This window comes from Caloenas nicobarica, chromosome 14 (assembly GCF_036013445.1).
Source record: "Caloenas nicobarica isolate bCalNic1 chromosome 14, bCalNic1.hap1, whole genome shotgun sequence".
In the NCBI taxonomy this organism is placed as follows: Eukaryota; Metazoa; Chordata; class Aves; order Columbiformes; family Columbidae; genus Caloenas; species Caloenas nicobarica.
The window spans coordinates 17,867,442-17,890,279 of record NC_088258.1 but is presented as its reverse complement, the minus strand read 5'-3'; the positions used below and the strand labels follow the sequence as shown (position 1 = coordinate 17,890,279).

Below are 22,838 nucleotides of genomic sequence, written 5' to 3'. Positions count from 1 at the left end.
TGGAAATGTCTGGTGACCCCCACAGAATTGCTCCGATAATTCTTGGTTACTGTTTTCTGTGTTTCAAGATCAAATGAAGAGAAAGGTACCCTTATTAAGACTGACTCCCGCTCTGGGCCACTGCCCCTCTGAGGGGAGCTTGCAATGTTTCCTTGCTTCGGGTGTGAGAGGATACAGGGCTACCCTGAGAGGTATCCGACTGCCCCCACCACGGTCCCGTCCTCCCCCGACGCTCCACGTTCCTCCCCCCCACTTCGCTGCTTCTACCAGCGGTTTCTCTATTTTTTTTTTCTTTTTTCTTCTTGCTGCAGTTTAGACACAAGGCAAGGCCACGCGGACGGAGGAGGTTGAGCTTATCTTACACCTTGGCATAGGCCTGAAATTTATGTTCAAGCTGTACAGTCCAGGCCTGGGATATTTCGCTTTCTTATTTTTGTTTTTGTTGTTGTTGTTTTTTCATTTAATTCCAGTCATAATACACTTTATATGCAATTCCAATTAGCTCAGCAATAGTTACATTCCTCAGTCCCATTTACCTTTTGCAATTTCTTACAAATGCCAGAAAAACAGCATATTAAACATAAGTCCATTACTTCCATTTTCCTAGATACAATTCCGTTCATATTCTAGCCACTTTTAAACCACTTTTAAATACAACCTCTCCCAAGCTCACATCCATCATAACATTTAGTTTGTTGTTTTTTCCATATCTCCAACTAGCACATAAATTCAATACGAATCAGAGTTTAACAACTTAAATCCTTTTCTGGTCTCAAAATCATTAGATAACAATAAGAGCAAATTAACTTCAGTACTGTACTTCATCCTATTTTTCTCAAGTTCTGCAGAACAACATTAATTGCAACTAGTTGCTATAATCCCACATTCAAGCCACAAGTGAATACAATATTGTTTCAAACTTTCTTTTATCAGGATTGCCCAAATTACTCTAATGTGTAAGGATGCATCCTAAGGGGAGGAAAATGGTATTTTAGTATTTTAACGGAACCGGTTCCCATTTTGTTATTAAGTCCCTGTTTTCGGAGGGTGAAAAACATATCTGCATATACTTTCTTACACCGCGCACACTGTAATTTAACTCTTGCCACATAACTTAAATCGAGGTGTTTAAAGCTCGTCTTCCGCTTTATACAGATCACAGGCTAAAGTGTATCACCATACATTTAAACAGTAATTACTGTAATTAGCACACGCACACACTCACACAGACACACAGACACTTTTACCAGCTGGTTAACTTTATGACAGATAGCTATCTTGGATACTGCTTAGAATGGAATGCATGGAATGCCCGGGCACTTACAAGAAATAACACACAGCTACAAAATGACTATTACTTCTCAGCAGCTGCAAAACTGATTCTGCATTACCCTTCTCCTCTTTGCTAAAATCATTACCAGAGGTCCGTCCCGGCTCCCGAAACCGGGACGCAGAATCTCAGGGTTGCTCAATCCACTCCCAGGATCACTAGCGGCCGACTCTCGGACAGCAAACCCCCACCACTTCCCAGGTACACCACTGCGGAAACCCTGGCCATGCGTAAGGCATCCCACTACGGCTTACTGGCTCCCCCGCGTTAAAATGCAATTGCAATTTATTGCAACATGCCTTACCCGCTGTAAAGCCAGAGGTCTCAGTCTACTCCTGCAATGACCAGCTGGGAGCGGAGGTCTTCAGAAAGAAAAGCTTCGGGGCGCGCCAAAGTCGTCCGTTCTCAGCTGTTCATGCAGCCAAGGAGAACTCCCTCCTGGCTGGCTCGCCAAATGACGGGCGGAAAGTGACCTTACAACCTGTAAGATTGTAAAGCAGGTATGTTTATTTCAGCACTGGACACACGGGGAAATAATTTTCACCAAAGACGTGTGCAAATTTCCAGTAGCTGTGAGCTTAGTTAAATACCATAAACTGTTACATATTCGTGAAAGTTCTAGGAACGCCTACACATATTCATAACCTCTCCCCGAGAAGGCGGTTCTTATTACAATGAGTTCCGGGAAATCATTTCCATAGTCTCCACCCTTGGCCCCTCCTGGTTGCACCTGCGCAGTGATCGTTGACCGGGGTCATCTTGTCTGTACACGTTCACCTCTGGCCTGGTGTGATGAGTTGGCTGGGACTCAGACTGCTGAGTTGGCTAGAACTGGCGTATCTCCTGCCCTGTGTCCAAGTTTTGGTTATCTAATTCACCCAGGCATGCACCAAGGATGCATCCAAGATTTTGTTCCCCTGCAAGGCCTCTAAAGTCGTCAATAAACTTTTGTTTCTCATACGCAAGGTTAAGCAAAGCTATACAATTGTAATGTGGGTTAAGGGTTCTAAGCATTGTGGGTTAAGGATTTGCTCTCTAAGCATTAGCTCCTTAAGTGTTAGTTCTTTAAGTATTGATTAGTAAAGTGTCAACTAGTTAATTCCTTGTATCTTCCTCTTCTTCTTCTTCTTCTTCTTCTTCCTCTTTTGTGCATGGTCAGTCCCACAACTCCTTGTCAAGGTTCTCCCTCTGCAGGAACCACGGACAGCTTGGCCTCTGTTCCTGCTGCTGCTCTCTGCAGCTCTGGGACTTGCCTTTGCCAGCCTGCAAGGGATGTTTTCTCCTTCTAAACTGAAGAATGCCTCAGCCTACTCCTGGCTACACTTGGGCTTGAGCTAATGCTTGTGAGCCTGGGTTCTGAAACAGAGTCAGAAAGGGAAAAAAAATGACATGAAATAACATCACATGAAGTAACATAAAATCAAGGAAATGAATAAATTAACAACAAAATAAAAGAAAAACCATTGTGTTATGTGTCCTTGACATTGATTTTGGAACTGAAACCCCCCTGTCCTTTCAGGCAAACAATCTCTGATATTTGACTGGCGGACAAGAGAGGAGAGGAGAGGAGAGGAGAGGAGAGGAGAGGAGAGGAGAGGAGAGGAGAGGAGAGGAGAGGAGAGGAGAGGAGAGGAGAGGAGAGGAGAGGAGAGCAGTTCTGCTCTGTCAGGCCTGGATTTCTGCATGACAAGCCCTGAGCGAGCCCTGAGGGCTCCATACATGATACCACAGGCAGTATTGCTACTGCAAGGAAGGCTGCACTGGCAACAAATCCACACTGTCTTTTTGCAAAAAAGGGACACTCTTAGGTTGCTTACTCCCCTATTTTGTAAGTACAGGGAGTGATTCGGAGCCAGCACCTCAAAGGCTTCCTCCAAAGGGCTGCACATATGCGGCTGTGTCACCCCCATGTCACAATGCCAGCACCCGGCAACGCAGTGGTCACCAGGCCCCACGCAGGATCCAGAGGAGCAGCCTCCCGTGTCCACTGCCAGAGCTGGCCCGGGGGCAGCCCCAGCACATCTGACAGGAAGCACTTGAGGAGCTGCTGGAATCACAGGCCAGGGCCTGAGGGAAGAAAACCTTGCATGAGGCTGCTGGAGGTTCTCCGCTGCAAGACAATCTGCTGGCAGGGCCACCTTCCAAGCTCGGCTCATGGATGCAAATCCTTTTCAACTGGATAGCAGTGGCAAGACCAAGGCAATTCCTTCTTGAGGAGCACTGCAGAGCTCACCATCCACATCTCCTATGGAGCAATGCTCAGAAGCCATAAGAAATAGGATGTAAAGGGCTTGCAAGGGCTTGCAGTGCTTTGGAACACCCACTGGTGTACTACACCGTTGGGGAAACTAAGGCGGGTCCATGGATTCCCTGACAGAAGGTATGGGAACAGACATCAGCCTTGAAGATATTAAGGTTTACCCATGAGAGACATGGGAGTAAAGGAGTATCCGGAGATATTAAAGTGTACCCGTGAGAGAGAAGGGATGTACCCGTGAGAGAGAAGGGAGTAGAAAAGTAACATTGATGATAGCAACTTAGCCAATGAGATGTTACTGCTGTAACTTTTAACCAATGGTGAAGAAACACATGAGTTGGTAAAACTGTATAAAAATGGACTTGTAGCAATAAACGGCATCTACTACTTTCATCCTGGAAGAACTTGGTCCATGTCGCTCGTCCGTCTCAACCGCGACATCTGGTGACCCTGACGTGATCCTCCATGAAGAAGGATCTCGCATGAAGAAGAGACAGCGGTGAAGCTGTGACAGCCGATGAGGAGCTGGGGAGATGGAGCCTGGTACAGCTAATAGAGCAGCAGGGGGGAGCTGCCAAAGATCTGGATCCTTGAAAAGACACCACGCCAAGAGTAGGGGAGCTACTGGGAACATGGAGGAGAATTTATGTAAAGAAGAGGGGGTTATATTACCTATATGGAAGCTGCTTCTGAAGAAGCACGGTATTAGCCTTCCAGAACTGACTTTCTGAAAAATGTTACTATGGGGCAAGACACAAGGTCTAGGGGTTAATACGGTGACAGCATTTAGTGTGTCACAATGGATGGACTTGGGAAATAAACTGTTTGATAATGCTACCCAAGGGTCCAAAGAAGCAACTGAACTGTTAACAACGTGGCGCTTGCTACTAGAGACTTTGAAAGGGTTAAAAGAACAACGGGATCAGGCAGAGGCAGCGGAGCGGGATGGTCTTCCTGGTTCTTCTGGGCTAGCTTCGGAGGAAAAGGCAACATTATGTTCTATTCCAAGCCCCCCTGTTACTGAAGATTTGTCAACACTGCTCAAGTCCGTGTTATCTGATGATTTGGATAAGGGTAAGAGTCCACAGCACTCTCCTGCAAAGTTAAAAGGAATAGATGAGGAGCGTACATGTGTGGCCCTGAGATCAGGCAAAAGCTTTGAACGACTCATCTACATATGTGTGGCCCCGAGACCAAGTAAAAGCTATGAAGGACTCACATGAAAAAGCAGCGTTGAGTCATATATAGTCTCGGTAGAGGCCCCCTGAGCACGAGTCAGGACAGTGTGTTCAACCGCCTGTTCCACTGCCATCGATCACGGTTCAACCTTCTGCTGCGCCGCCGTTAATCACGGGTCAAGCTTCTGCCCCGCCGCTACCAGTCACGGAAGAAAAAAGTGGACATTTTTTTTATACCCTCCCTTGCCTAGGGATTCAGATGGGGAAGATAGTCTTGTGGTGATCCAGAACAAGCCCAGGGACGTAATTCTTAAAAATCCTAGTCCCCCCAGCCTGCCCCCTCCCCCCTCCCCCGCTGCTGTGGAGCAAATTCCTGAGGGTGGGGGTGGACTTTTGGGGCGTAAACCGAACTATCCAAAAAGCTGGGATTTACCTCCAGCTTCGGTTACAGTTAAACTGCGAGACCCTGTGCACTTTTGGAAAAAGGTGAAGGCTAAAGCTATGGAAATAGGGGACTGGGATCTATCGGAGAATATATCGGTTCCTTCCACCGTTGCCGAGCCGTCGCTTGTTGAATCTGCCAACTCTGTGCCATTTCCTGTACTATATCGTAATCCTGCAGGTGAGGATGCAAATCCTTTTCAACTGGATAGCAGTGGCAAGACCAAGGCAATTTCTTCTTCAGGAGCACTGCAGAGCTCACCATCCTCATGTCCTACCGAGCAACGCTCAGGAGCCGTAAGAGATAGGATGTCGAGGGCTTGCAAGGGCTTGCAGTGCTTTGGAACACCCACTGGTGTCCTACAGAGGGACAGCAAGGATTCTTGCCCCCAAGGTCCATCAGCTCAGAGGCAGTTGGGCACTCTGGGAAGTCCCCGAGATAGCTCCAGCTCAAGGCAGGAGAGGACATGGGCAGCTCCTGGGAGGCGTGAGCAGTCTCTGGGACAAGGAGCCAGGTCTGGCTCACATGCTCAGGGAACAGCCCATGGCCAGCACTGGGCTCAGCAAGGAATTTTTTCCCCCGGGGCACATTGGCACTGGTCCCCGGGGGTTTTTTGCCTTCCTCTGCAGCATTGAGCATGACCACTTTCCAGAGCTCCTCTGGGCCGTTTTGGCTCGCTTCCTGCCTGCAGCTCAAGAACCAGGAAGATGGCCTCTCATGCCCTGCAGCTGGGGGGAGGAAGCCTTTCTTTTTCCCCCCATGTGGGACAGCAAGTCTCTCTGGGGGTTTTTTGCCTTCCTCTGCAGCGCTCAGCACGGCCCCTTGCCACGGCTTCTTTGGGCCATTTGGCCTGGGAGCCTGCTGCTTGTTCTCCACCATGCTGGCCCTAAACCTACCTACAACAGCCTACCTAAAACAAACCAACATAGAACAACTAACCTCAACCAGCATTCAATGATTGGAAACAACCAACCTTCAAGAACCTCAACCAATCCACCTTCAAAATCTTCAAAGAACCAGCCATGAACAACCTCAAAAGAACCTTAAACAATCTGCAACATACTACCTCAACCAACCTCAAGCAACCTCAAGCAACCAACCCCAACCAAAAACAAACAAGTAAGCCTCAATGACCTAAAAGAATCCAGCTTAAACAACATGAAACCTCTGACAAACAGACAACCTACAAACACACAACCAACCTCATACAGCACAAAACAACTCAAAACTACAAACCTCAAACAACCCAAACAACTAAACCAACCTCAACCAAATGACCAAAAAAACCTAAACCACCAAACAAAAACAAAACTACCAAAAAACCCAAACTGGACCACCTATTCAACCTAAACCACCACCAAACACCTAAACAACCTCAAACAGCCTACCCAAAGCAAATCACCTAACCCAACCTACCTGAAAACAAGTCAAACAACCTCAAACAAATAACCTCAACAGAACCCTCCAAGCAACCTCACTCATGGAAATCCAACCTACCTAAACCAACCTACCTAAAAAACACAGACATCAACCAACCTACCTAAACTGCCTACTGAAAAAAAAGAAAAAAAACAAAACAACCGAATAAATCACCCAACCTAAAATCATCTAAACAACCTCAACCAAACCACCTCAACCAACCGAATCCAAACTACTCAAAACAACCTCACCGAAAACAACTTTACATAGCCCACCTAAAACAACCAAGGGAAAGCAACTTCAACCAAAAATCACCTACATTGAGCAACCTAAACCCAGCAGTCTGGCAACTCCTCCTTAGCACCAGTGATTACAGCACTTGCGTGGCCTTGGTTATAGATACACTGCAGCGAGAAGAGAAAGAAAAAAAAATAAAAACCTGGTTGCCCGCTGCTAAGTGGAGAAATGCGGGCTTTATTTCCCCCTCCTCTGTCTTTTTTTCCTGGAGTGTTGTTATCTGTCCTTGTTGTGGCACTGTGTTCCTTCTCGGCTCTAAATCAGGGGTTGTTGGTGCTGTTTCTTTTTGCTTCCATCTTGTCTCTTAGGTTCCGGCACATCTGGGTAAGGAGCTCATCGTTTTGCCTCCTTGCTGAAGTTGGTTTTTTCACGCTGGTCAGCTTTGGGGATCAGAGTGCTGAGTGCTTCTCTGGGTCAGACTGGTGCTGATTTGGGTGTGGATTGGAACCAAGCTGGTCTGATGTGGAGTTTGGACTGATTTTTCATGCTGGGCTAGAGATCTTACCATCTCATACGGAGGTGAGAGGGAGGCTTTATTCACACCACACCCACCCCCAGCAATGTTACTGCTACAGAACTGTAATACTGCATGAAGGAGTCTGAGGGTGAAATTTAAAGGCATTGCCAGTGGATTCATAGTTCTAATGAAGCTGGGAAATTAAACCAAAAAGTTTGTTTTAATGGACTTATTCTGTGGTAACTAGTTGTAAGAGACTTCTTAGTAAATTCACTGTGCTAGTTTTTGAGATCATGGGAGAGAAAGAAAGAAAGAAAGGCCATTTTTTGAAACCAGTGGGATGACAAATTTGGAACAAAGTTTTAATAACTGGATTCTATATTTGCCAGAAAGCCCTATACCTCTCTTAGGTCAAGATTTGTTAATTAAATTGTAAGCTCAAATAACATTTTCTGAGAATTCTGTTTAGTTGCATGTCCTACAAGAAGCTGCTTGGATGGTGCAGATCTGCTTGCTTCAAGTGAGAAATCTCCAAGGAAATTTCGAATGCTGTATATCCATCAGTATTGGCAGCCAATGTTTCGGTAAAGCCAACACCACATTGATAGAACTGAAACAGGACTTCAGTCCAGTAAGGGAAAACAATATCCAGTAAATATGACAGCCAAAATGGAGTTAGAGACTTTGATGAATAAATTTTTTACAACCTTACAGACTAACTGCATTCAATTGGACTTGCAGATTTGTCTATTTATAGCTACAACATAGAAACAACCTGTGGCTATTGTGGGACAGTATGATGAGAATGCTAACAGACTGATATACTGATTGTTACTCTGATCAAGAAATGCAGGGAATGAATTTAAGTCTTAATAGGCCATGATCCTTTTGTCATATACGTACCATTTGTGAAATCTAATTTTGATTTTTTTTATTTGCAATCTATGTCCTTGTAAATTGCACTAGCTGATTTTCTTAACAGTATAGCTTTTGGCATGCCTAAATGTAAATTGCTGCAGAACCTACAAGACTTTCATATCAGGCCACAGACCATGCTTGTATTTGGTCTGATCTCATATGCTTGCATAGTTTTTTCTTGATGGTTCAGGGTAATCTCATAAAGCTGTAGTGGTCTGGCATGAAGATAACAATTGGCATCATTCTGCAAAAATTATTGAAGGTTCAACCCAATTAGTAGAACTTGGCTCAGCTTTACATTACTTAAAGCTTTTTAAGGAGGAATCTCTAAATTTGATTTGTGATTCTGAGTATGTAGTCAAGGTCCAACATATGCATTTGATTCTGAATTTTTTTTTAAAACAAAAAGAGGGAGAAGTAGAGGAAACATCACAAAACTGATTGTCAAAAGCATTGTATGTGATGAACCACCTATATCTAAGTAGTGCAGCCCAAATTCCCCCTGTGATGAAAAACTTTACAAGTATGACCCAAACACATGCTAAATCAGAAAGAACCTACATTAGTTATGGTCAAATCACTAGTTAATGGTCAATGGGAAGGGCCAAATCAAATGATAACCTGGGGGAGAGGCTATGCTTGTGTCTTTACAGATCAAGGGCCGCGATGGTTGCTGGTGTAAATTTGAATCCTGCGTTATCTTCCTGACGATGATTGCTGCGGCTGCTGCGTTTTGAATGCCTGCACAGACAAAGACTAACATGTGGATTACTTTAGCCAACACGACTGGCCAGGACTCTATATGTCTAGCTATGGCATCTCCAGAAAACCTGTTCCACACATGCTTGGTTGGCATCCCCCTTGATGACTACAGGAGCATCACACGATTGTTTCAAAATAGCGGTCGGTGCAGAGGCATTGCAACAAACTGTAATAACACAAACATGGCACTTTGGATTAATTGCCTCCTGGAAGCAGATATTGAACCACAGCAACTTGAATTACTGGGATCTATGCCCAGGGATGCTTGTATTCAGCTGGTTTGTGAACAGTGTGAGAACAATATACAAGAGCATGAATGGATAAAACTGCAAAATGTAAATGCTACTCTTGGTAACTAGAGAAATGAAATTTAGTTGCTCAAGATGTATGTTTGATGAAAAACATTATGTGGTTGCAGAGGGACCAGTATATGTATTTCTAAAGTTAATTGTTACGTCTATTTTCAATTCTCTTGTTCTTTGCTCCTCAACATGTATCAGCATGTTAATGCAGTGGCTGTTAGTGCTGGGGTTCAGGAGATCTGTACTCTCTGGTTTAATTCTTGCCTCTTTCCTTGGCTTGTATGGTAATTTGTGCACTCAGCTCCTCTCTGCTTTCATTTATAAGTCCAAAAACCCCAGGTAACTAAAGGCAGCCAAAAAGCAGCAACTTAAGTGAGTGTTTTTGAGGCGGTTTGAGATCCTCGTGTTGGCATGCTGGTGTCTGCAGCTGGTGCTTGTGCAGGGACCATGTTCCTTTCTCTCTTACTTGCTTTTCTTTGCCCTTTTCCTGGCAGAGCACAACTGAGGATGGAGGTGAAGCAGCACAAGAAGGAGCTGTTTACTGTGACACCCTGAAAAGAGGGCAGATCCAGCAGACTGCCAATGAAGGAGCAAGATGGCTCAGGGTAAGTAAAGCTGGCACGGTGGCATTTTGCATGGCTGCTCACAGACTTTGGAGCCTGTTCCAGGGAGCTGAATTCCACACGGATCATTATGATATTAACTTTTAGTACTGACTGCTCCCACCATAAAAAAAAAAACCCAAACCAACAAAACACTGAAGTTGTGTGTCTGTATCGTCTGAAACAACTCTCTGCTTGTGTTGACTCTTCTTTTTTTCTTGATGTGTAAAGCAGATTTGACCAGTAGTGGCTGTGGGTCAGATGGTACTTAGTGCAGAAATAAGAGTTTAACTCATGGCCTGAGAAGTTGAACATTTGTCAATTATTTTGGACTGGCTGTGGCTCATTTCTGCTGTTAGGAACCTGTCTCAGGTCTCCCAAACAAATAGTCTCGGTCTTTTGACTAACGAAGGTCTCTGAAAAGTCAGTGGAAAATTCCTCAAAACTTAAGTGAATATAGGTTTGGGTCTTATTTTCATATTGCTTTCTCAGCCGGCTGAGAAATTAATTGTCTGCCTTTCTGCAAGAATTACAGCTGTGTACTGTTTTTCAAAGGTATTTCCAAGCACGAAGGCTTTAGGGGTAAGTGCAATGAGCTGAAATGCACAGGCACTCGGTTTGGCAGCTGCTGCTGCCTGCACCGTTGTGTCCAGGTTGGTAGTATAAAGACTTTGAGTAGCAGATTTCCCATCTCTGCCTCCTGTTATTACCAGGAGAAACATTAGAAAGTATTTTTGACCTCCCAGCTGATGGTTTTGTGCAAGAGGTGGGGAGCATTTTGAGCATGTCTGTGTAAAGATACTTTAGAAAAGTAGAGTTTTTTCCCGTTTCGGGGGTCTTGTTCCTTGTACGTAGAAGGAGTTTGCCAGGTCTTGGTCACATTCTCAAGGGAAGAGCTCTTAGTGATGCTGCATGTGTAGAGTGATTTGGAGGCTTTTCAGCTGAAAAGCGTGAGATGGTAAATTATTGGATGTGTCTGAGAGAAATGCAGCTCTAACTGAAAATTTCACAGAACCCGTGTTGAAAGGAATATACAAGTTTTCGTTCATTTTGAGTGAGTTGGACTTTGTTACCAGTTCCTTTAAGTACTGAGAAGCTTGAAATCTTGCTTAGTAAGTTCTTGTAGAGGTACCATTAAGTGAAGGAACTTAGATCTTTTGTGCTTCAAGAAGTCTAATAAACCTGATAAATCAGATGTTTCTGAAGTTATTTGTAGATGTCGAGGTAACAGAGAGTCTTAACAAAACTTGCAAAGACAAAGGTGACTTGTGGAGATGCTGAGAGAGAACACCTCCCTCTGTTGGAAGAGATGGAAACCTGCGGTGCTTCCAGAAATTGTCTTACAGCTTGTTTCTATTAGATAATAATATGTGATGGGATCATAAGATAACGTGATAGCAGTCGGACTATGTAATATTTTGTGGAGCATGTCAGAGAAATTTCTTAAACTCATTAAAATCCTCCAGTATTTGACACAGCATTTGGTGTTTGGAGAGCCAAAACTGACAAAATCGTTTAGTAACTAGAGATGCCCTATTCCTGTGAAAAGATGGAATTGAATCTGTGTTTCACTGTGCAAGCTATGTTAGGGATCTGGCTTCTGTCTGAGCTTTGTGCTTTGTTTTTATTTCCACTTTGTAGGCTGACGGGGACCAGTTACCTGCAGAACACACTGTCAGCCCGGACGAGCTATGCAAAAGCAGGACCCTGAAAGCTGGAACTTTGGAAAAGCTTGTGGAGACCCTTCTGATGGCCTTTGGGGATAATGATTTTACATACATCAACATCCTCCTCTCCACATACAGGGCCTTTGCTTCCACCAGCACAGTCCTGGAACTGCTCCTGGACAGGTAAGAGCCGGGACAGAATGGAAGCGGAGCCATCGTTTATTACACATGACAGGGGGATGTTGACAGGAATTTCTTCTACTACTTTTAGTAGACATGGACTTAATAACCTGGTGGACAGAGGTCAAGAACCCTGCAAAATTCAGGATTTCAGCATAAACACACAATGTGTAAATGCACGCTGCCCACATCCCAACTCTCATGAAAGCTCAGGCGCCAGGTGGGGAAAGTGTGAAGGGTCTGACTGCTGAGGAACCAAACTGGGACCGACACCAGAAAATCAATACAGCTTTTCCATTAAAATGTGCACACTCAGATGTATCCGAAACTCCTCCTAACCCGTATTTAAGGAGGTGCAAGGTGTGGTTTGAAAGGAGCTGTTCCAGCTGACGCGAGGGCTCTCCCCGCAGGTCTCTCCAGGCTCAGTGTCCCCAGCTGAGCTCCCTACGGCTGTGGCTGCGCCACTCCTGTCAGAGGGACCACAGATTTGCCTGATTTAGTCTGGGTTTGCTTTGCAGTGCACGGGGATATGTGCAAACCCTTCATCTCTGCCTCAGCTTCCCCAGCCCCGGTGGAATTGTCCAACATGAAGCCCTTGTCATAAGATTGTTGAAACTTTAGTTCCTCTTTTAAAGCCTTGGGCGGTGCTGAGGTTGTGAACCGTGGCAGGGCAGAATAATGCTGCCTGCAAGGAACAGGCCTTGCCTGGGTAGGTAAGAGATTCTGCTTTGCTCTTGGGGTTGTGCCCATGGTTTCCTCTTTCCCAGTGGCGTTTTCACGGCCCCACGGCCACGCCCAATGGTGACAACTGTGCCAGTAGTTTCGGCACAAGTGGGCACGTGCCACCTGGAAAACTTGGTGTGAAATCACCCTTGGAATGGGAAGGAATGGCAAATACTGGAGAAACAGAAGCTGCGTTGGAGAAAGCGGTTGTGTTCCAGCCTCCTTGTGTGCTGGAATGAAAATGGGCAGAAAGGGTCTTGGAGCTGTGAGCAGAGAAAATGTTTTGGTTGATTCCTCTTCTGTGCAGGCTGCTTCCTACGAATGAACAAGCTAGTTTGGAAGATACTGGCTGTTTCTTTAGGATTTTTTTCCTCTTCAAGCTCCTTAATTTTGCCTGACTCTTAGATTCCAGATTTGCAGTTTGAGCTAAAAACACTTTGTAGTTGTTGATGCTAATTGTATATGAATTACGCTATTTGGGATTTTGCTTTTACTCAGTAGATGTTCCTCTAAACACCCTTCTCATTTTTCAGATATGGAAACCTGGAGGTCTCAAGCTGCGAAGAAGTTGGAAGCCAGAATTCTCCCGAATCCACCACAGCGCTCAGGATGTAAGTTTGGTTTTGCACCGCCCAGCGAGCCCCAGTCAGGGTTGGGTGTTGGAGGAGGACGTGGGCAGCAGAGCTGTTGTTTCCTTGGACACTTCACAGCCCTGTTTGCTTCACGGAGCTTGCGTAAAGGCCGAATATCAACTGTCTCATAACACATCCAGTAATACAACCCAGAGAAAATCTTAGGGTTTTTTTAATGAGTGCACTGGTTTCTCAAGGTGTGAAGTGAAGAAGCAGCCTTTAGTTTCCTATGAAGCAATAGCTTAATAGTATTTCTTGCATAAAAAGAACAAATTAAATTCTATGCTCAAAGAAGTGTCCATACTGCCTTCACGTGGGGGATGAATGTCTCAGTGTTATTCTATCAGATACAGATCCATGCGATTGCATCAATACCTGCTGTATACAACCCATGTGTTCTCTTTGAATTTGCTCACAGTGCGATCGCATCGATTTTACAAGCCTGGCTCGATCAATGTGCCAAGGATTTCCAAGAGCCGCCGGACTACGTGTGTCTGCTGAAAGTGCTGGATTATCTGAAGAGACACATACCCGGCTCTGACCCAGAGAAGAGGGCGCAGAACCTCTTGGGGCAGTTCCAGAAAGAAGAACTGGAGAATGATGGTGAAGTACCTTTCTCTACTGTCTGTGTGTTCTCCCAGCATCAAGCCTGTGTTCTACAAGCGTCCTAGTTTTGATTAAACAAGACCAAATGTCTTTGAGTGAATTTTCCTTTCTGCTAAGTTCCTCTACATGCATTTTTCTCAAGTTGGCTGTGTGTTTTTCAGACCCCGTTGGCTCTGGAGTGGATAACGGTAGGATTGGTGTGCAGAAAGTCCCAGGCTTAGACTTTAGACAGGCCCTGCAGCCCTGAATCCAGCTCTGGTTTACTGCTGAGTCCAGCCCAGGGCGTCAGGGTGCCTGTCCTGCAGCTGCTGGAGCCACGATGGGTTTCGTATATTTTGCATTACTTTCTCTACTCGTTAGTATTACTAGCAAAGCATGTTTTAACTTTCCAACTGGTCTCTCTCCCTTCTCCTCCTCTTCCCTTAAAATCTGGACATAAGAGCATTCTCAAGGCAATATTTTGGGGGTATAATTGCAGTCTTGTCTCTTTACAGTTCAGCTGTTTTTCAGACTATAGAATGCATAAATACTGACAAGTAGATTATCAAAATTCTGCAGTGTTAATAAGGAATTGTTGTTGGGGGGTGGTGGGTTTTTTTGCTTCCAAAGAATGGTTAGTGAATGGGTTAAGGCACTTCTCAGCGAAGAGACTCTGAACAGCTCAATTCTCTCTGTTTCTTTTTCTTCCACCTTCTCTTTGCCAATTTAGTCTTCTGGTCCTTATCTTTCTCACTAAAATATGCAGCACAGTGAGGCCGTTACACCAGGCAGGACCCTAGTGCATGTAGTGATTTTTGAAATATCTGCTTTGATTCAGTGTTTGCTGTATAAATTGACTAACTCATGTTTTCCACGCTGGACAGATGGGTTCCACAGCCTTTCTCTGCATAACCTGGATGATGAAGAGGAACTGGAGATCAGCAGTCCAGAAGAATTCTCTTTCTTCCAAGAAGAACGTGTGGCAGAACAGCTGACATACATGGACGCGGTAGGTAGATCATATCTATTACTTGAAATGCTCGGGGAAATAGTTCTGGGCTTCTAATTTCTTTTTTTTTTTAAGTTATGTCAATGTAAGTCTAGTGTTCCAGAACAGCTCTGTTGCTGGGACACAGAATGCAGCTCTGCTGGGTTATGCAAACTTGCTTCATTCATTGGGCTTTTCCTTCACTTATTCTGAAGGTGGTGTTTGTCTTTTTTCTTAAAGTGTGAATGTAGACTGTGTAGCCTTTTTTGCAAAGTTTAATATTTGACCTCTCAGAAATAGCGTATTTTGACTCTATTTTAGGCTACCTCGCCTAGACATGTATAAGTACTTTTAACGGTAGTGCTCCGATTTGGTTGGTTTGTATCAATCTCCTTCAAGAATATAATTATATGGAAATTTTTCCCCTTGGTTATGCAAGTGATACAAAGGCCTCTCTTGTTTGGCCAGGACTGTTTAGCTGACAGTTCTTTTAGGGCATCAAGCCCTAACTCTATTTAGAGTTATGCCAAAGTGTATATTTTAAACTAAGAAAAAACAAATATTTCCCTTTTAATACCATAGTAGATTTAGATCCACGTTGTACTGTAAACATGCATTTCTTCCTGTGGGCAATAGCGATCCAGGCTGACTTGGACACCTCTGTTTCCCTCTAGACACCCTTCAAGAAAGTTGTGCCCCACCACTGTCTGGGCTGCATCTGGTCCCGAAGGGAGAAGAAAGAGAACAAGCACCTGGCAGGGAGCATCAGAGCCACCGTCTCGCAGTTCAACACCGTCGCCAACTGCGTGGTCAGCACGGTCCTGGAGAGCAAAGAACTCAAAACACAGCAAAGAGCCAAGATCTTGGAGAAGTGGATTCGCATCGCACGTGTAAAGCGTTTATTGGCGACCATTTAATGTTCCTTGTGCGGGTGCCGTGGAGCTGGGAGGGGAGAGGGGGGTTGTACGTGCTGGGCCCAGGCCAGGGAGCAGCTGAGCTCTTGTTCTTTCTGGTTTTGACCGACTGTCCCTGCCACAGCGCACGCAGTGTTGCTCTTCCTCCCCTCACAGTTGTAGTTTGGGCAGCATCGGCACAAAGAGATGAAAGTGAGGAAGACAAGGTGTAAATGCCAAAGCCCATCAAGTGTTTGGTGGCTGGAGGGGGCAGTGATATTTTTGACGCTCAATATTTGTAGAGCTGCCCACTTAGCAGGGAGAATGTGCAGCAAGCAGGACACGGGGCAGACAGAAGAGCACCGACCTATTGGTGATATTGACGTTTAATGCTCCTGTGTTTCTAACCACTCCTTTCACAGGAATGCAGGATCCTCAACAACTTTTCCTCCTCGAAGGCCATCATTTCAGCACTGCAGTCCACCTCCATCTATCGCCTGAAGAAGACTTGGGCCTGTGTTCTGAAGTAAGGCTGCCCCAGACAAAGGCAAAAAGCTCCGTGCTCTTTCTTTGTACCCATTTATCCACCTTCTTACAAGAATCTCATACCTGCAGTGTGACTGAGAACCCTCAGCAGGGTCAGCGTCCCTGCGGCATTTCTTTGTGTCAAATAGGGCCTGGGAGCACCAGAAGATCCCAGGAAGGTTCCTGGTAGATGTTCAGTGTGTCACTGGATGTGTTTTGGTGCCGCTATCTTTTATGCGCCCAACTGTTAACGATTCACAGGAAAAAAATAGGAACCTGATCTGATTTAGAGTGCTTACAGATAACTTGAATGATTTAATCTTTTCCTGTACAGGGACATAATGCTGATGTCTGAAGAGCTGTCTGACATCTTCTCCGACTGCGACAACTTCTCGACAAGCAGGGAGCTGCTGCTGAAGGTGGGAATGAGCTTGAGTTGCAAGGCTTGTGATCTCAATCAAAGCCGACCTCAGCGCTTTTCCTAACCAACTGGACTCCCGTATGCGGTGCTTTGGGGAAGACAGGTCTGTAAATCCTGGGCTTTTCTGCTGGGGCGAGAAGTGCCGCACAGCACAATTTGACGCAGATGAGTTACGAATGAGCATTTTGGCTTTATACCGCTCTGTACAGACATGAACCGCTGGCTAAGATACTAAGGATGGTGTCATGAAAGCGTCACTTACACGAGCACTGTTTGGTGAAGCAGACTAGTTGTATTTTGTTTGCTTACACAGGAATATTCTAGCATTCTTATTATCATTATCATCATCATCATCATCATCATCATCATCATCATCATTATTATTATTATTATTATTATTATTATTTCTGGGTCCATTAATCCACCATTGCTCTGATCGTTTGCAGGGAGTCACGCAAGGCACGGTACCTTACCTTGGTACCTTCCTCACGGATCTGGTGATGCTGGACACAGCCCTTCAGGACTATCTCGACGTAATTTGGGGCAATTTTTGGAATCCTAAATATCCTCCCTCCCTTCCCGGCACTGTGTCTGCTCCTATATCTTCCACTGGGTTCTAGTACGGTTCTTAAAAATGGAGGAATCTATTTAAAAAATAGACTCAGGTACACAAGGGCTGGGGTTTCTCCTAGAGCTGGAAACAGGTATTTGTAGAAGCCTTTGCTCAGGGCAGGTCTGGCCTTTCCATGGGTGTCGCTACTTCATCCTGTTTGTGATGAAATCCAACCGAGCCTGTGCTCTTCTCCTCTGATCCTTTCTCTTTCCTTCCAACAGGGTGGCCTGATCAATTTTGAGAAGAGGTGAAGGGTAAGGGGAACGTTGACTGTTCTGTGATCTTTAGTTACTGATGCTCTCTGCTAGAGCATTCTCTTGGCGAGGCCTGTTGTCTTTGCTCAGGCGTATCCGACAGCCGCTGATGTTAATGCAGTTTGTGAGGAAGGAACAATCCCTGGCCCGCTGTGAACCTCTGCCGGGCTGTGAGGGGCGGCGTGGGAAGAGAAATTCCTTTTAGATGCGGGCAGCGGGGGAAGAGGAGCTGCAGGGCACTCGCTGCCACGGGATTTACGTCTGGGGCGCGCACATTCCCCCCGTTTGGCGTTCACGGGAACACGTTACACGTGTGTGTTCTGTGTGCTGGGAGTGAATCAGACCTGCTGGCGTGAGACCTTTGCTTGCCACGAGATACAGTTTGTAACCATCTTCCTTGTGCTGCAGTAAATCCTTGTGGATAAAAGGTGCAGAGAGTGAACCAGGTATCTGGGACTGAGAAACCAAGGCTCAGCGTTTCCCTCCAGCCTGAGCCTCGTTGGTCAGAGATCAGTAGCAGCAAAGGTGCCGGAGTTTCCTCTGTCCGGGTGAAGCCGTGCCAGATCTCCGCTCTGGGGCCTGAAAGCAGACGTGGTTTGGCTGTGATGGAGCCGTTTCCTTCCCTCAGCTGCTCCCGGCTCCACAAACCAGCACTCGGACTTGCCGTGTGTGCAGAACCGCACGGGCCAGGGTGCTCATGAGAGACACGAGCTGCTCCGTGCTCATGGGTCCAGCTTCACACAAAGCAGCGGCAAAGCTGAACCACGCTGAGTGCTCAGCTCTGATTCTATAACCTGCTCTAACATGAGGGGTTTGTAAGAATTATTTTGGACAAGCGTGTGTGCAAGCGGAGTTGGGGAAGAGCATCACGTTCCAGTCACACGTTAGGGGCAGCGTTTTGTGTTCCTCTGGCGCAAGTGTGAGTGCACGACATGCAGAGCCGGAGAGGATCAGGCTCTGCTTTCATCACAGGCACCTCTAGTTATTTCTCTTGCTTAGTGCCTGAGAACCACCCACGTACAGAGCGTGATTCCTCTCTCAGCGCTGCTCTGGCCACGCAGGGTGAGCGGGAAGGATGAGCTGCAGAACTGCATTGTTTGAGAAACTGGTTCTTGAAAGAGTCACTTCTTCAACTGAAACTGAACTTGGGGTCAAACTCAGTTTGTCCTGGATCTGTTGCTGCGTGTGTTTAGTATATGAATGAGTCTGGCTTTATTTTTCTAATTAGAATTCCTATTTTATTATTTGTTTTCTTAGGAATTTGAAGTAATCGCCCAAATTAAGCTCTTGCAATCTGCATGTAACAGCTATTGCATGACACCAGATGCCAGATTCCTGCAGTGGTTTAGGAGGCAGCAGCATTTAAGTGATGAGGAGGGGTAGGGTCTCAGCCCAGCTGGCGAAGCAGCTTTTCTTCCCCCGCAGGCAGTTTCTCTCAGCCTTGAGCTCTGCGCTGCCAGGAGCTGCCGCACGCTGCTGCTCCCAGAGAGTGGAAATACACACAGACAGAGCTGCGTTCCTCCTTGTGGGGATGCAACCCTCTGTGAAGTGGCAATAACCAAAGGTCTCTCAGATATTGCCACTTGGAGATATATAACTAATAGTATTGCCTGTTCTGCAGTTTCCGCCTTTCCCGTGAAATTGAAGCAGCTGCTGACAAGAGCGTCACATCGACCAAAACTCAGAAGAGTGTGGTGAAGAGATTCAGCCTGTGAGTACAACGGGGCGAGGGGGGTTTGGTGCCTGAATATGAACTGCAATAAATCAAACACCAGCTGACAAACCTGGCTGGGGATCCAGAGCACTGCAGTACTGTAAGGAGACAGCACCAGCTAGAAATACGTATTTCTGTCTGACGTTGTCCCTTTCTAGTGGTGCAAGTAGTCATGAGGGTTATTGACTAAAGACATTAGAAGTGACCTTAAGGTGTCAGACAAAGGAACAATTTTAGTGCTGGATTATAAATGCAAAGAGAGTAAATAAATATAGAGACTAATTTGATATACACATACAACAATAGGCCACTGGAGACAGGAAAACACAACACTCCGTCAGATTTTTGAAGCAAGTGACAGCTTTGCTCAGCCCAGCTCTGTTGTGCTTTCCCTCACCGGCTGTTGCGCTTTCTCTTCTCTCCTAGGCCGTTCCTGGGCTTGGGGGCGAGCGCCCACAGCACACCCGGCAAAGCGCAGCCCAAACCTGCTTCAGGTGGGAGCTCTGGGGACAGCAGTGTCACAATCGTCACTGTCACCGACACTGCAGAGGAGCCTCAGCACAAGGCAGGGCCTGGGCCCTGTTTTCAGCACACACAGCCTGCACGAGGCTGCCGACGCTGCCGGCGGTCCCAGGCGCTTGCCCAAGCCTGTAGGTCTTGACTACAGCGTTGCTTGCAGTGGAACAGAGGGACCTGAGCTCTGGGAAAGGCGTTTTTTGGGAGGAAAGCTTGTCTGCATAAGCCCAGCCTAATGCTGGGGCAGGCAGAGCAGCTGAGCAAGTGAGAAGCAGGTGAGGTCAGAGCTCAGCAGCCCTGTGGGTTGGAGCTGCCCAGAGGAAGCCTTGCCTGGGCTGGGTTCCGTTCCCAGGGAGCTTTGTCCTACAGACTCTGCTCTTTTGACCTAAACTGCCTTAACGGGATTGCTGAAGCCCTTGTCAAGGCTGTTTTGCTGAAGGGTGTCATATTTAGCTGATGGATCTTTTGAATGAAATTGTACCAAATATTCTTAAACCAAATGAAGCATGAGGTGCTGGACTCTGGCATCCATAACTGGTTTAAACTGTTGAGCTGGAGCAGTTGTTAGTGTGATTTCGATTGATCTCGTCCCCTCCCTTGCTGCCATCTGATGCCAAGTGCTCCAAGAAGTGCCCCGACTCCGTGACACCCGTTACATCAAAAGAAGTGCCTCCAGTGCAGCCAGTTTATAACCAGCAGAATGGAGACAGCTGCATCATCCGGACCAGCCTAGAAGATGACAGAAGTGGCAACATCTACAAGAGCATCCTGGTGAGTGGTGGGAACAGCAAAATGCTGTTACCGTGGGCGATGTTTTCACCCCAGGTGACTTAAATGGTGCTTTTAGTTTTGGAAACACCTGTTCACTGATCAAACCTCAGAAAGTATTTACCCCAGGAGACTAATGGATGTCTGCAAACAACAGCTGGGGCAGCGATTGCTGTGGAGTTGATGGCTGCTGAGAACAAGGTCTCACCTCTCCAGGTGGTTGCTCAGGAGAGCAGAGGCTGTGATTTCTAGAACAGTGTCTGTCGTCTTGAACTAAATCAACCCCCACGTGTCACAAAGAGCGTGTTTTAGTATCTGGCCGAACCTACCGCGCACTAACTGATCCATCAGTTCTCGGAAATCTTTTCCAAGACCGAGCAGTCTGCAGAAAGGCAGGCCTTTGCTAATTAGTAAGTCTTTAAAGAGAGAATAAAGCAGAAGCTCCCATTGCAACTCTCTCTTTCCAGCTAACTAACCAAGAGAAGGCTCCTGCTGTCATCCAGAGAGCCATGGAGAAGCACAACCTGGAGTCTGGCTCAGCTGATTATGAGCTGGTACAGATCATCACCGAGGCCAAAGGTGGGGAAGCAGAGCTCTGCTGCTGCTGCTTGAAGAGTTCTGCTGCATTTGGAAGGAAAGAGTAAAATGTGAAGCGACGTCAGAAACGCCATTGACACGTTGTCGCAGCTGCCAGTGAGAATAAACCCCTAATGCTAAGTGATGCGCAAATTAACGCTTGCTCTGCTCCCTCTCTTGCAGAGCTGGTGATCCCACCCAAGGCGAACGTGTTCTACGCCATGAACACCCAGGCCAACTTCGATTTCATCCTGAGAAGAAAAGCTTCAGCAAAGGAGGAGCCTGCAGTTAATACATGTTAATGTTTGATCTTTGTATCATATTTGACCTTGTATATAATTTACTATTTATATTATAAGCATGTAAACTTTTTTCCACCAGTTTTTGTCTGGAGTTAATATATTTTAATACTTGATGTTTAAATCATATTTCATCTTTACATACTTCTATAGAAACATTCAATATTATATAAACCTTTTTCCACTAATTTCTACCTGGAGTTAATATATTTTAATACTTCAGCTTCATATAATATTTGAGCTTTGTATAATATTTAATATTTATACAATAAGGACATAAAATTTTTTCCACCAGTTTTAGTCTGGAGTTAATGCATTTAAATGTTTTATCTTTAGATAATATTTGAGCAATATAATATAATAATAGAATAGAATAGAATAAGTATGTAAACTTTTTCACACAAATTTTTGTCTGGAGTTAATGTAGTTAAATGTTTGAACTTCGTATTTAATCTTTATATAATATTTGAGCTTGATATAATATTTAATATTTATTTAATAAGCACATAGACTTTCCCCATGAATTTTTGTCACGAGTTAATATATTTTAATACTTGATCTTTATATCATGTTTGAGCTTTGTATAATATTTAATATATACATAATAAGTACATAATCTTTTTTCCACCAGGTTTAGTCTGGAGTTAATATATTTTAATATTTGATCCCTAGATCATGTTTGAGATTTGTATAATATTTAATATATATTTATACAATAAGTATATAAACTTCTTTTTCACCAATTTCTGTCTGGAGTTAATATATTTTGTTTGGTCTCTATATAATGTTTCAGATTTATATAATATATATATAATATAAATATGCAAACTTTTTTCCACCAATTTTTTTCTGGAGTTAATATATTTTAATATTTGATCTTTATATAATGTTTGAGCTTTGTGTAATATTTAATTTTTATATGATTATTATATTAACCTTTCCCCATGAATTCGTCTGGCGTTAAAATAGATTAATAGTAGAGCTTTATATAATACATAATCTTTATTTCATATTTATATAATAAATATGTGAACTTTTTTCCCACCAATTCTTGTCTGGTGTTAAGTAAGGATCAAATATAAAAATATTTTAATGTTTGATCTTTACACGTATGTAACATTTCTATAGTAAATACGTAAACTTTTTTCCACTAACTTTTCTCTGGAGTTAATCTATATTAATGTTTGATTTTGTATTCTATTTAATCTTTATATAATATTTAATAGTTATATAATAAATATGCAAACTTTTTTCCACCAATTCTTGTCTGGAGTTAACATATTTTAATGTTTGATCTCTATATAATATTTGGTCTTTATATGACATTTAGTCTTTATACAATATTTAATGTTTCTATAATAAATAGATTAACTTTTTACCACTAATTTTTGTCTGGAGTTAGTATATTTTATTATTTGATCTTGGTATTATGTTTGAGCTTTGTATCATATTTAATGTTTCTGTAATAAATAGATAACCTTTTACCACTAATTTTTGTCTGGAGTTAATATATTTCAGTA

At 44.6% G+C, this 22,838-nt stretch overlaps 1 protein-coding gene across 1 annotated transcript in view; it reads left to right on the top strand.

The window, feature by feature from the left end:
* LOC135994166 (ral guanine nucleotide dissociation stimulator-like 1) overlaps nt 1–21,321 on the top strand; it is a 30,290-nt gene extending 8,969 nt beyond the window's left edge. The window contains 18 exon segments of the mRNA XM_065644501.1: nt 1,484–1,560; nt 1,646–1,821; nt 9,790–9,967; nt 11,606–11,814; nt 13,068–13,145; nt 13,585–13,769; nt 14,636–14,760; nt 15,414–15,629; nt 16,055–16,158; nt 16,492–16,632; nt 17,015–17,111; nt 17,413–17,445; nt 18,703–18,824; nt 19,067–19,156; nt 19,586–19,724; nt 20,249–20,446; nt 20,911–21,022; nt 21,203–21,321. Of these exon segments, the coding sequence (XP_065500573.1) occupies nt 1,484–1,560; nt 1,646–1,821; nt 9,790–9,967; nt 11,606–11,814; nt 13,068–13,145; nt 13,585–13,769; nt 14,636–14,760; nt 15,414–15,629; nt 16,055–16,158; nt 16,492–16,632; nt 17,015–17,111; nt 17,413–17,445; nt 18,703–18,824; nt 19,067–19,156; nt 19,586–19,724; nt 20,249–20,446; nt 20,911–21,022; nt 21,203–21,321 (2,399 nt within the window).
* The last annotated feature ends 1,517 nt before the right edge of the window (nt 21,322–22,838 follow it).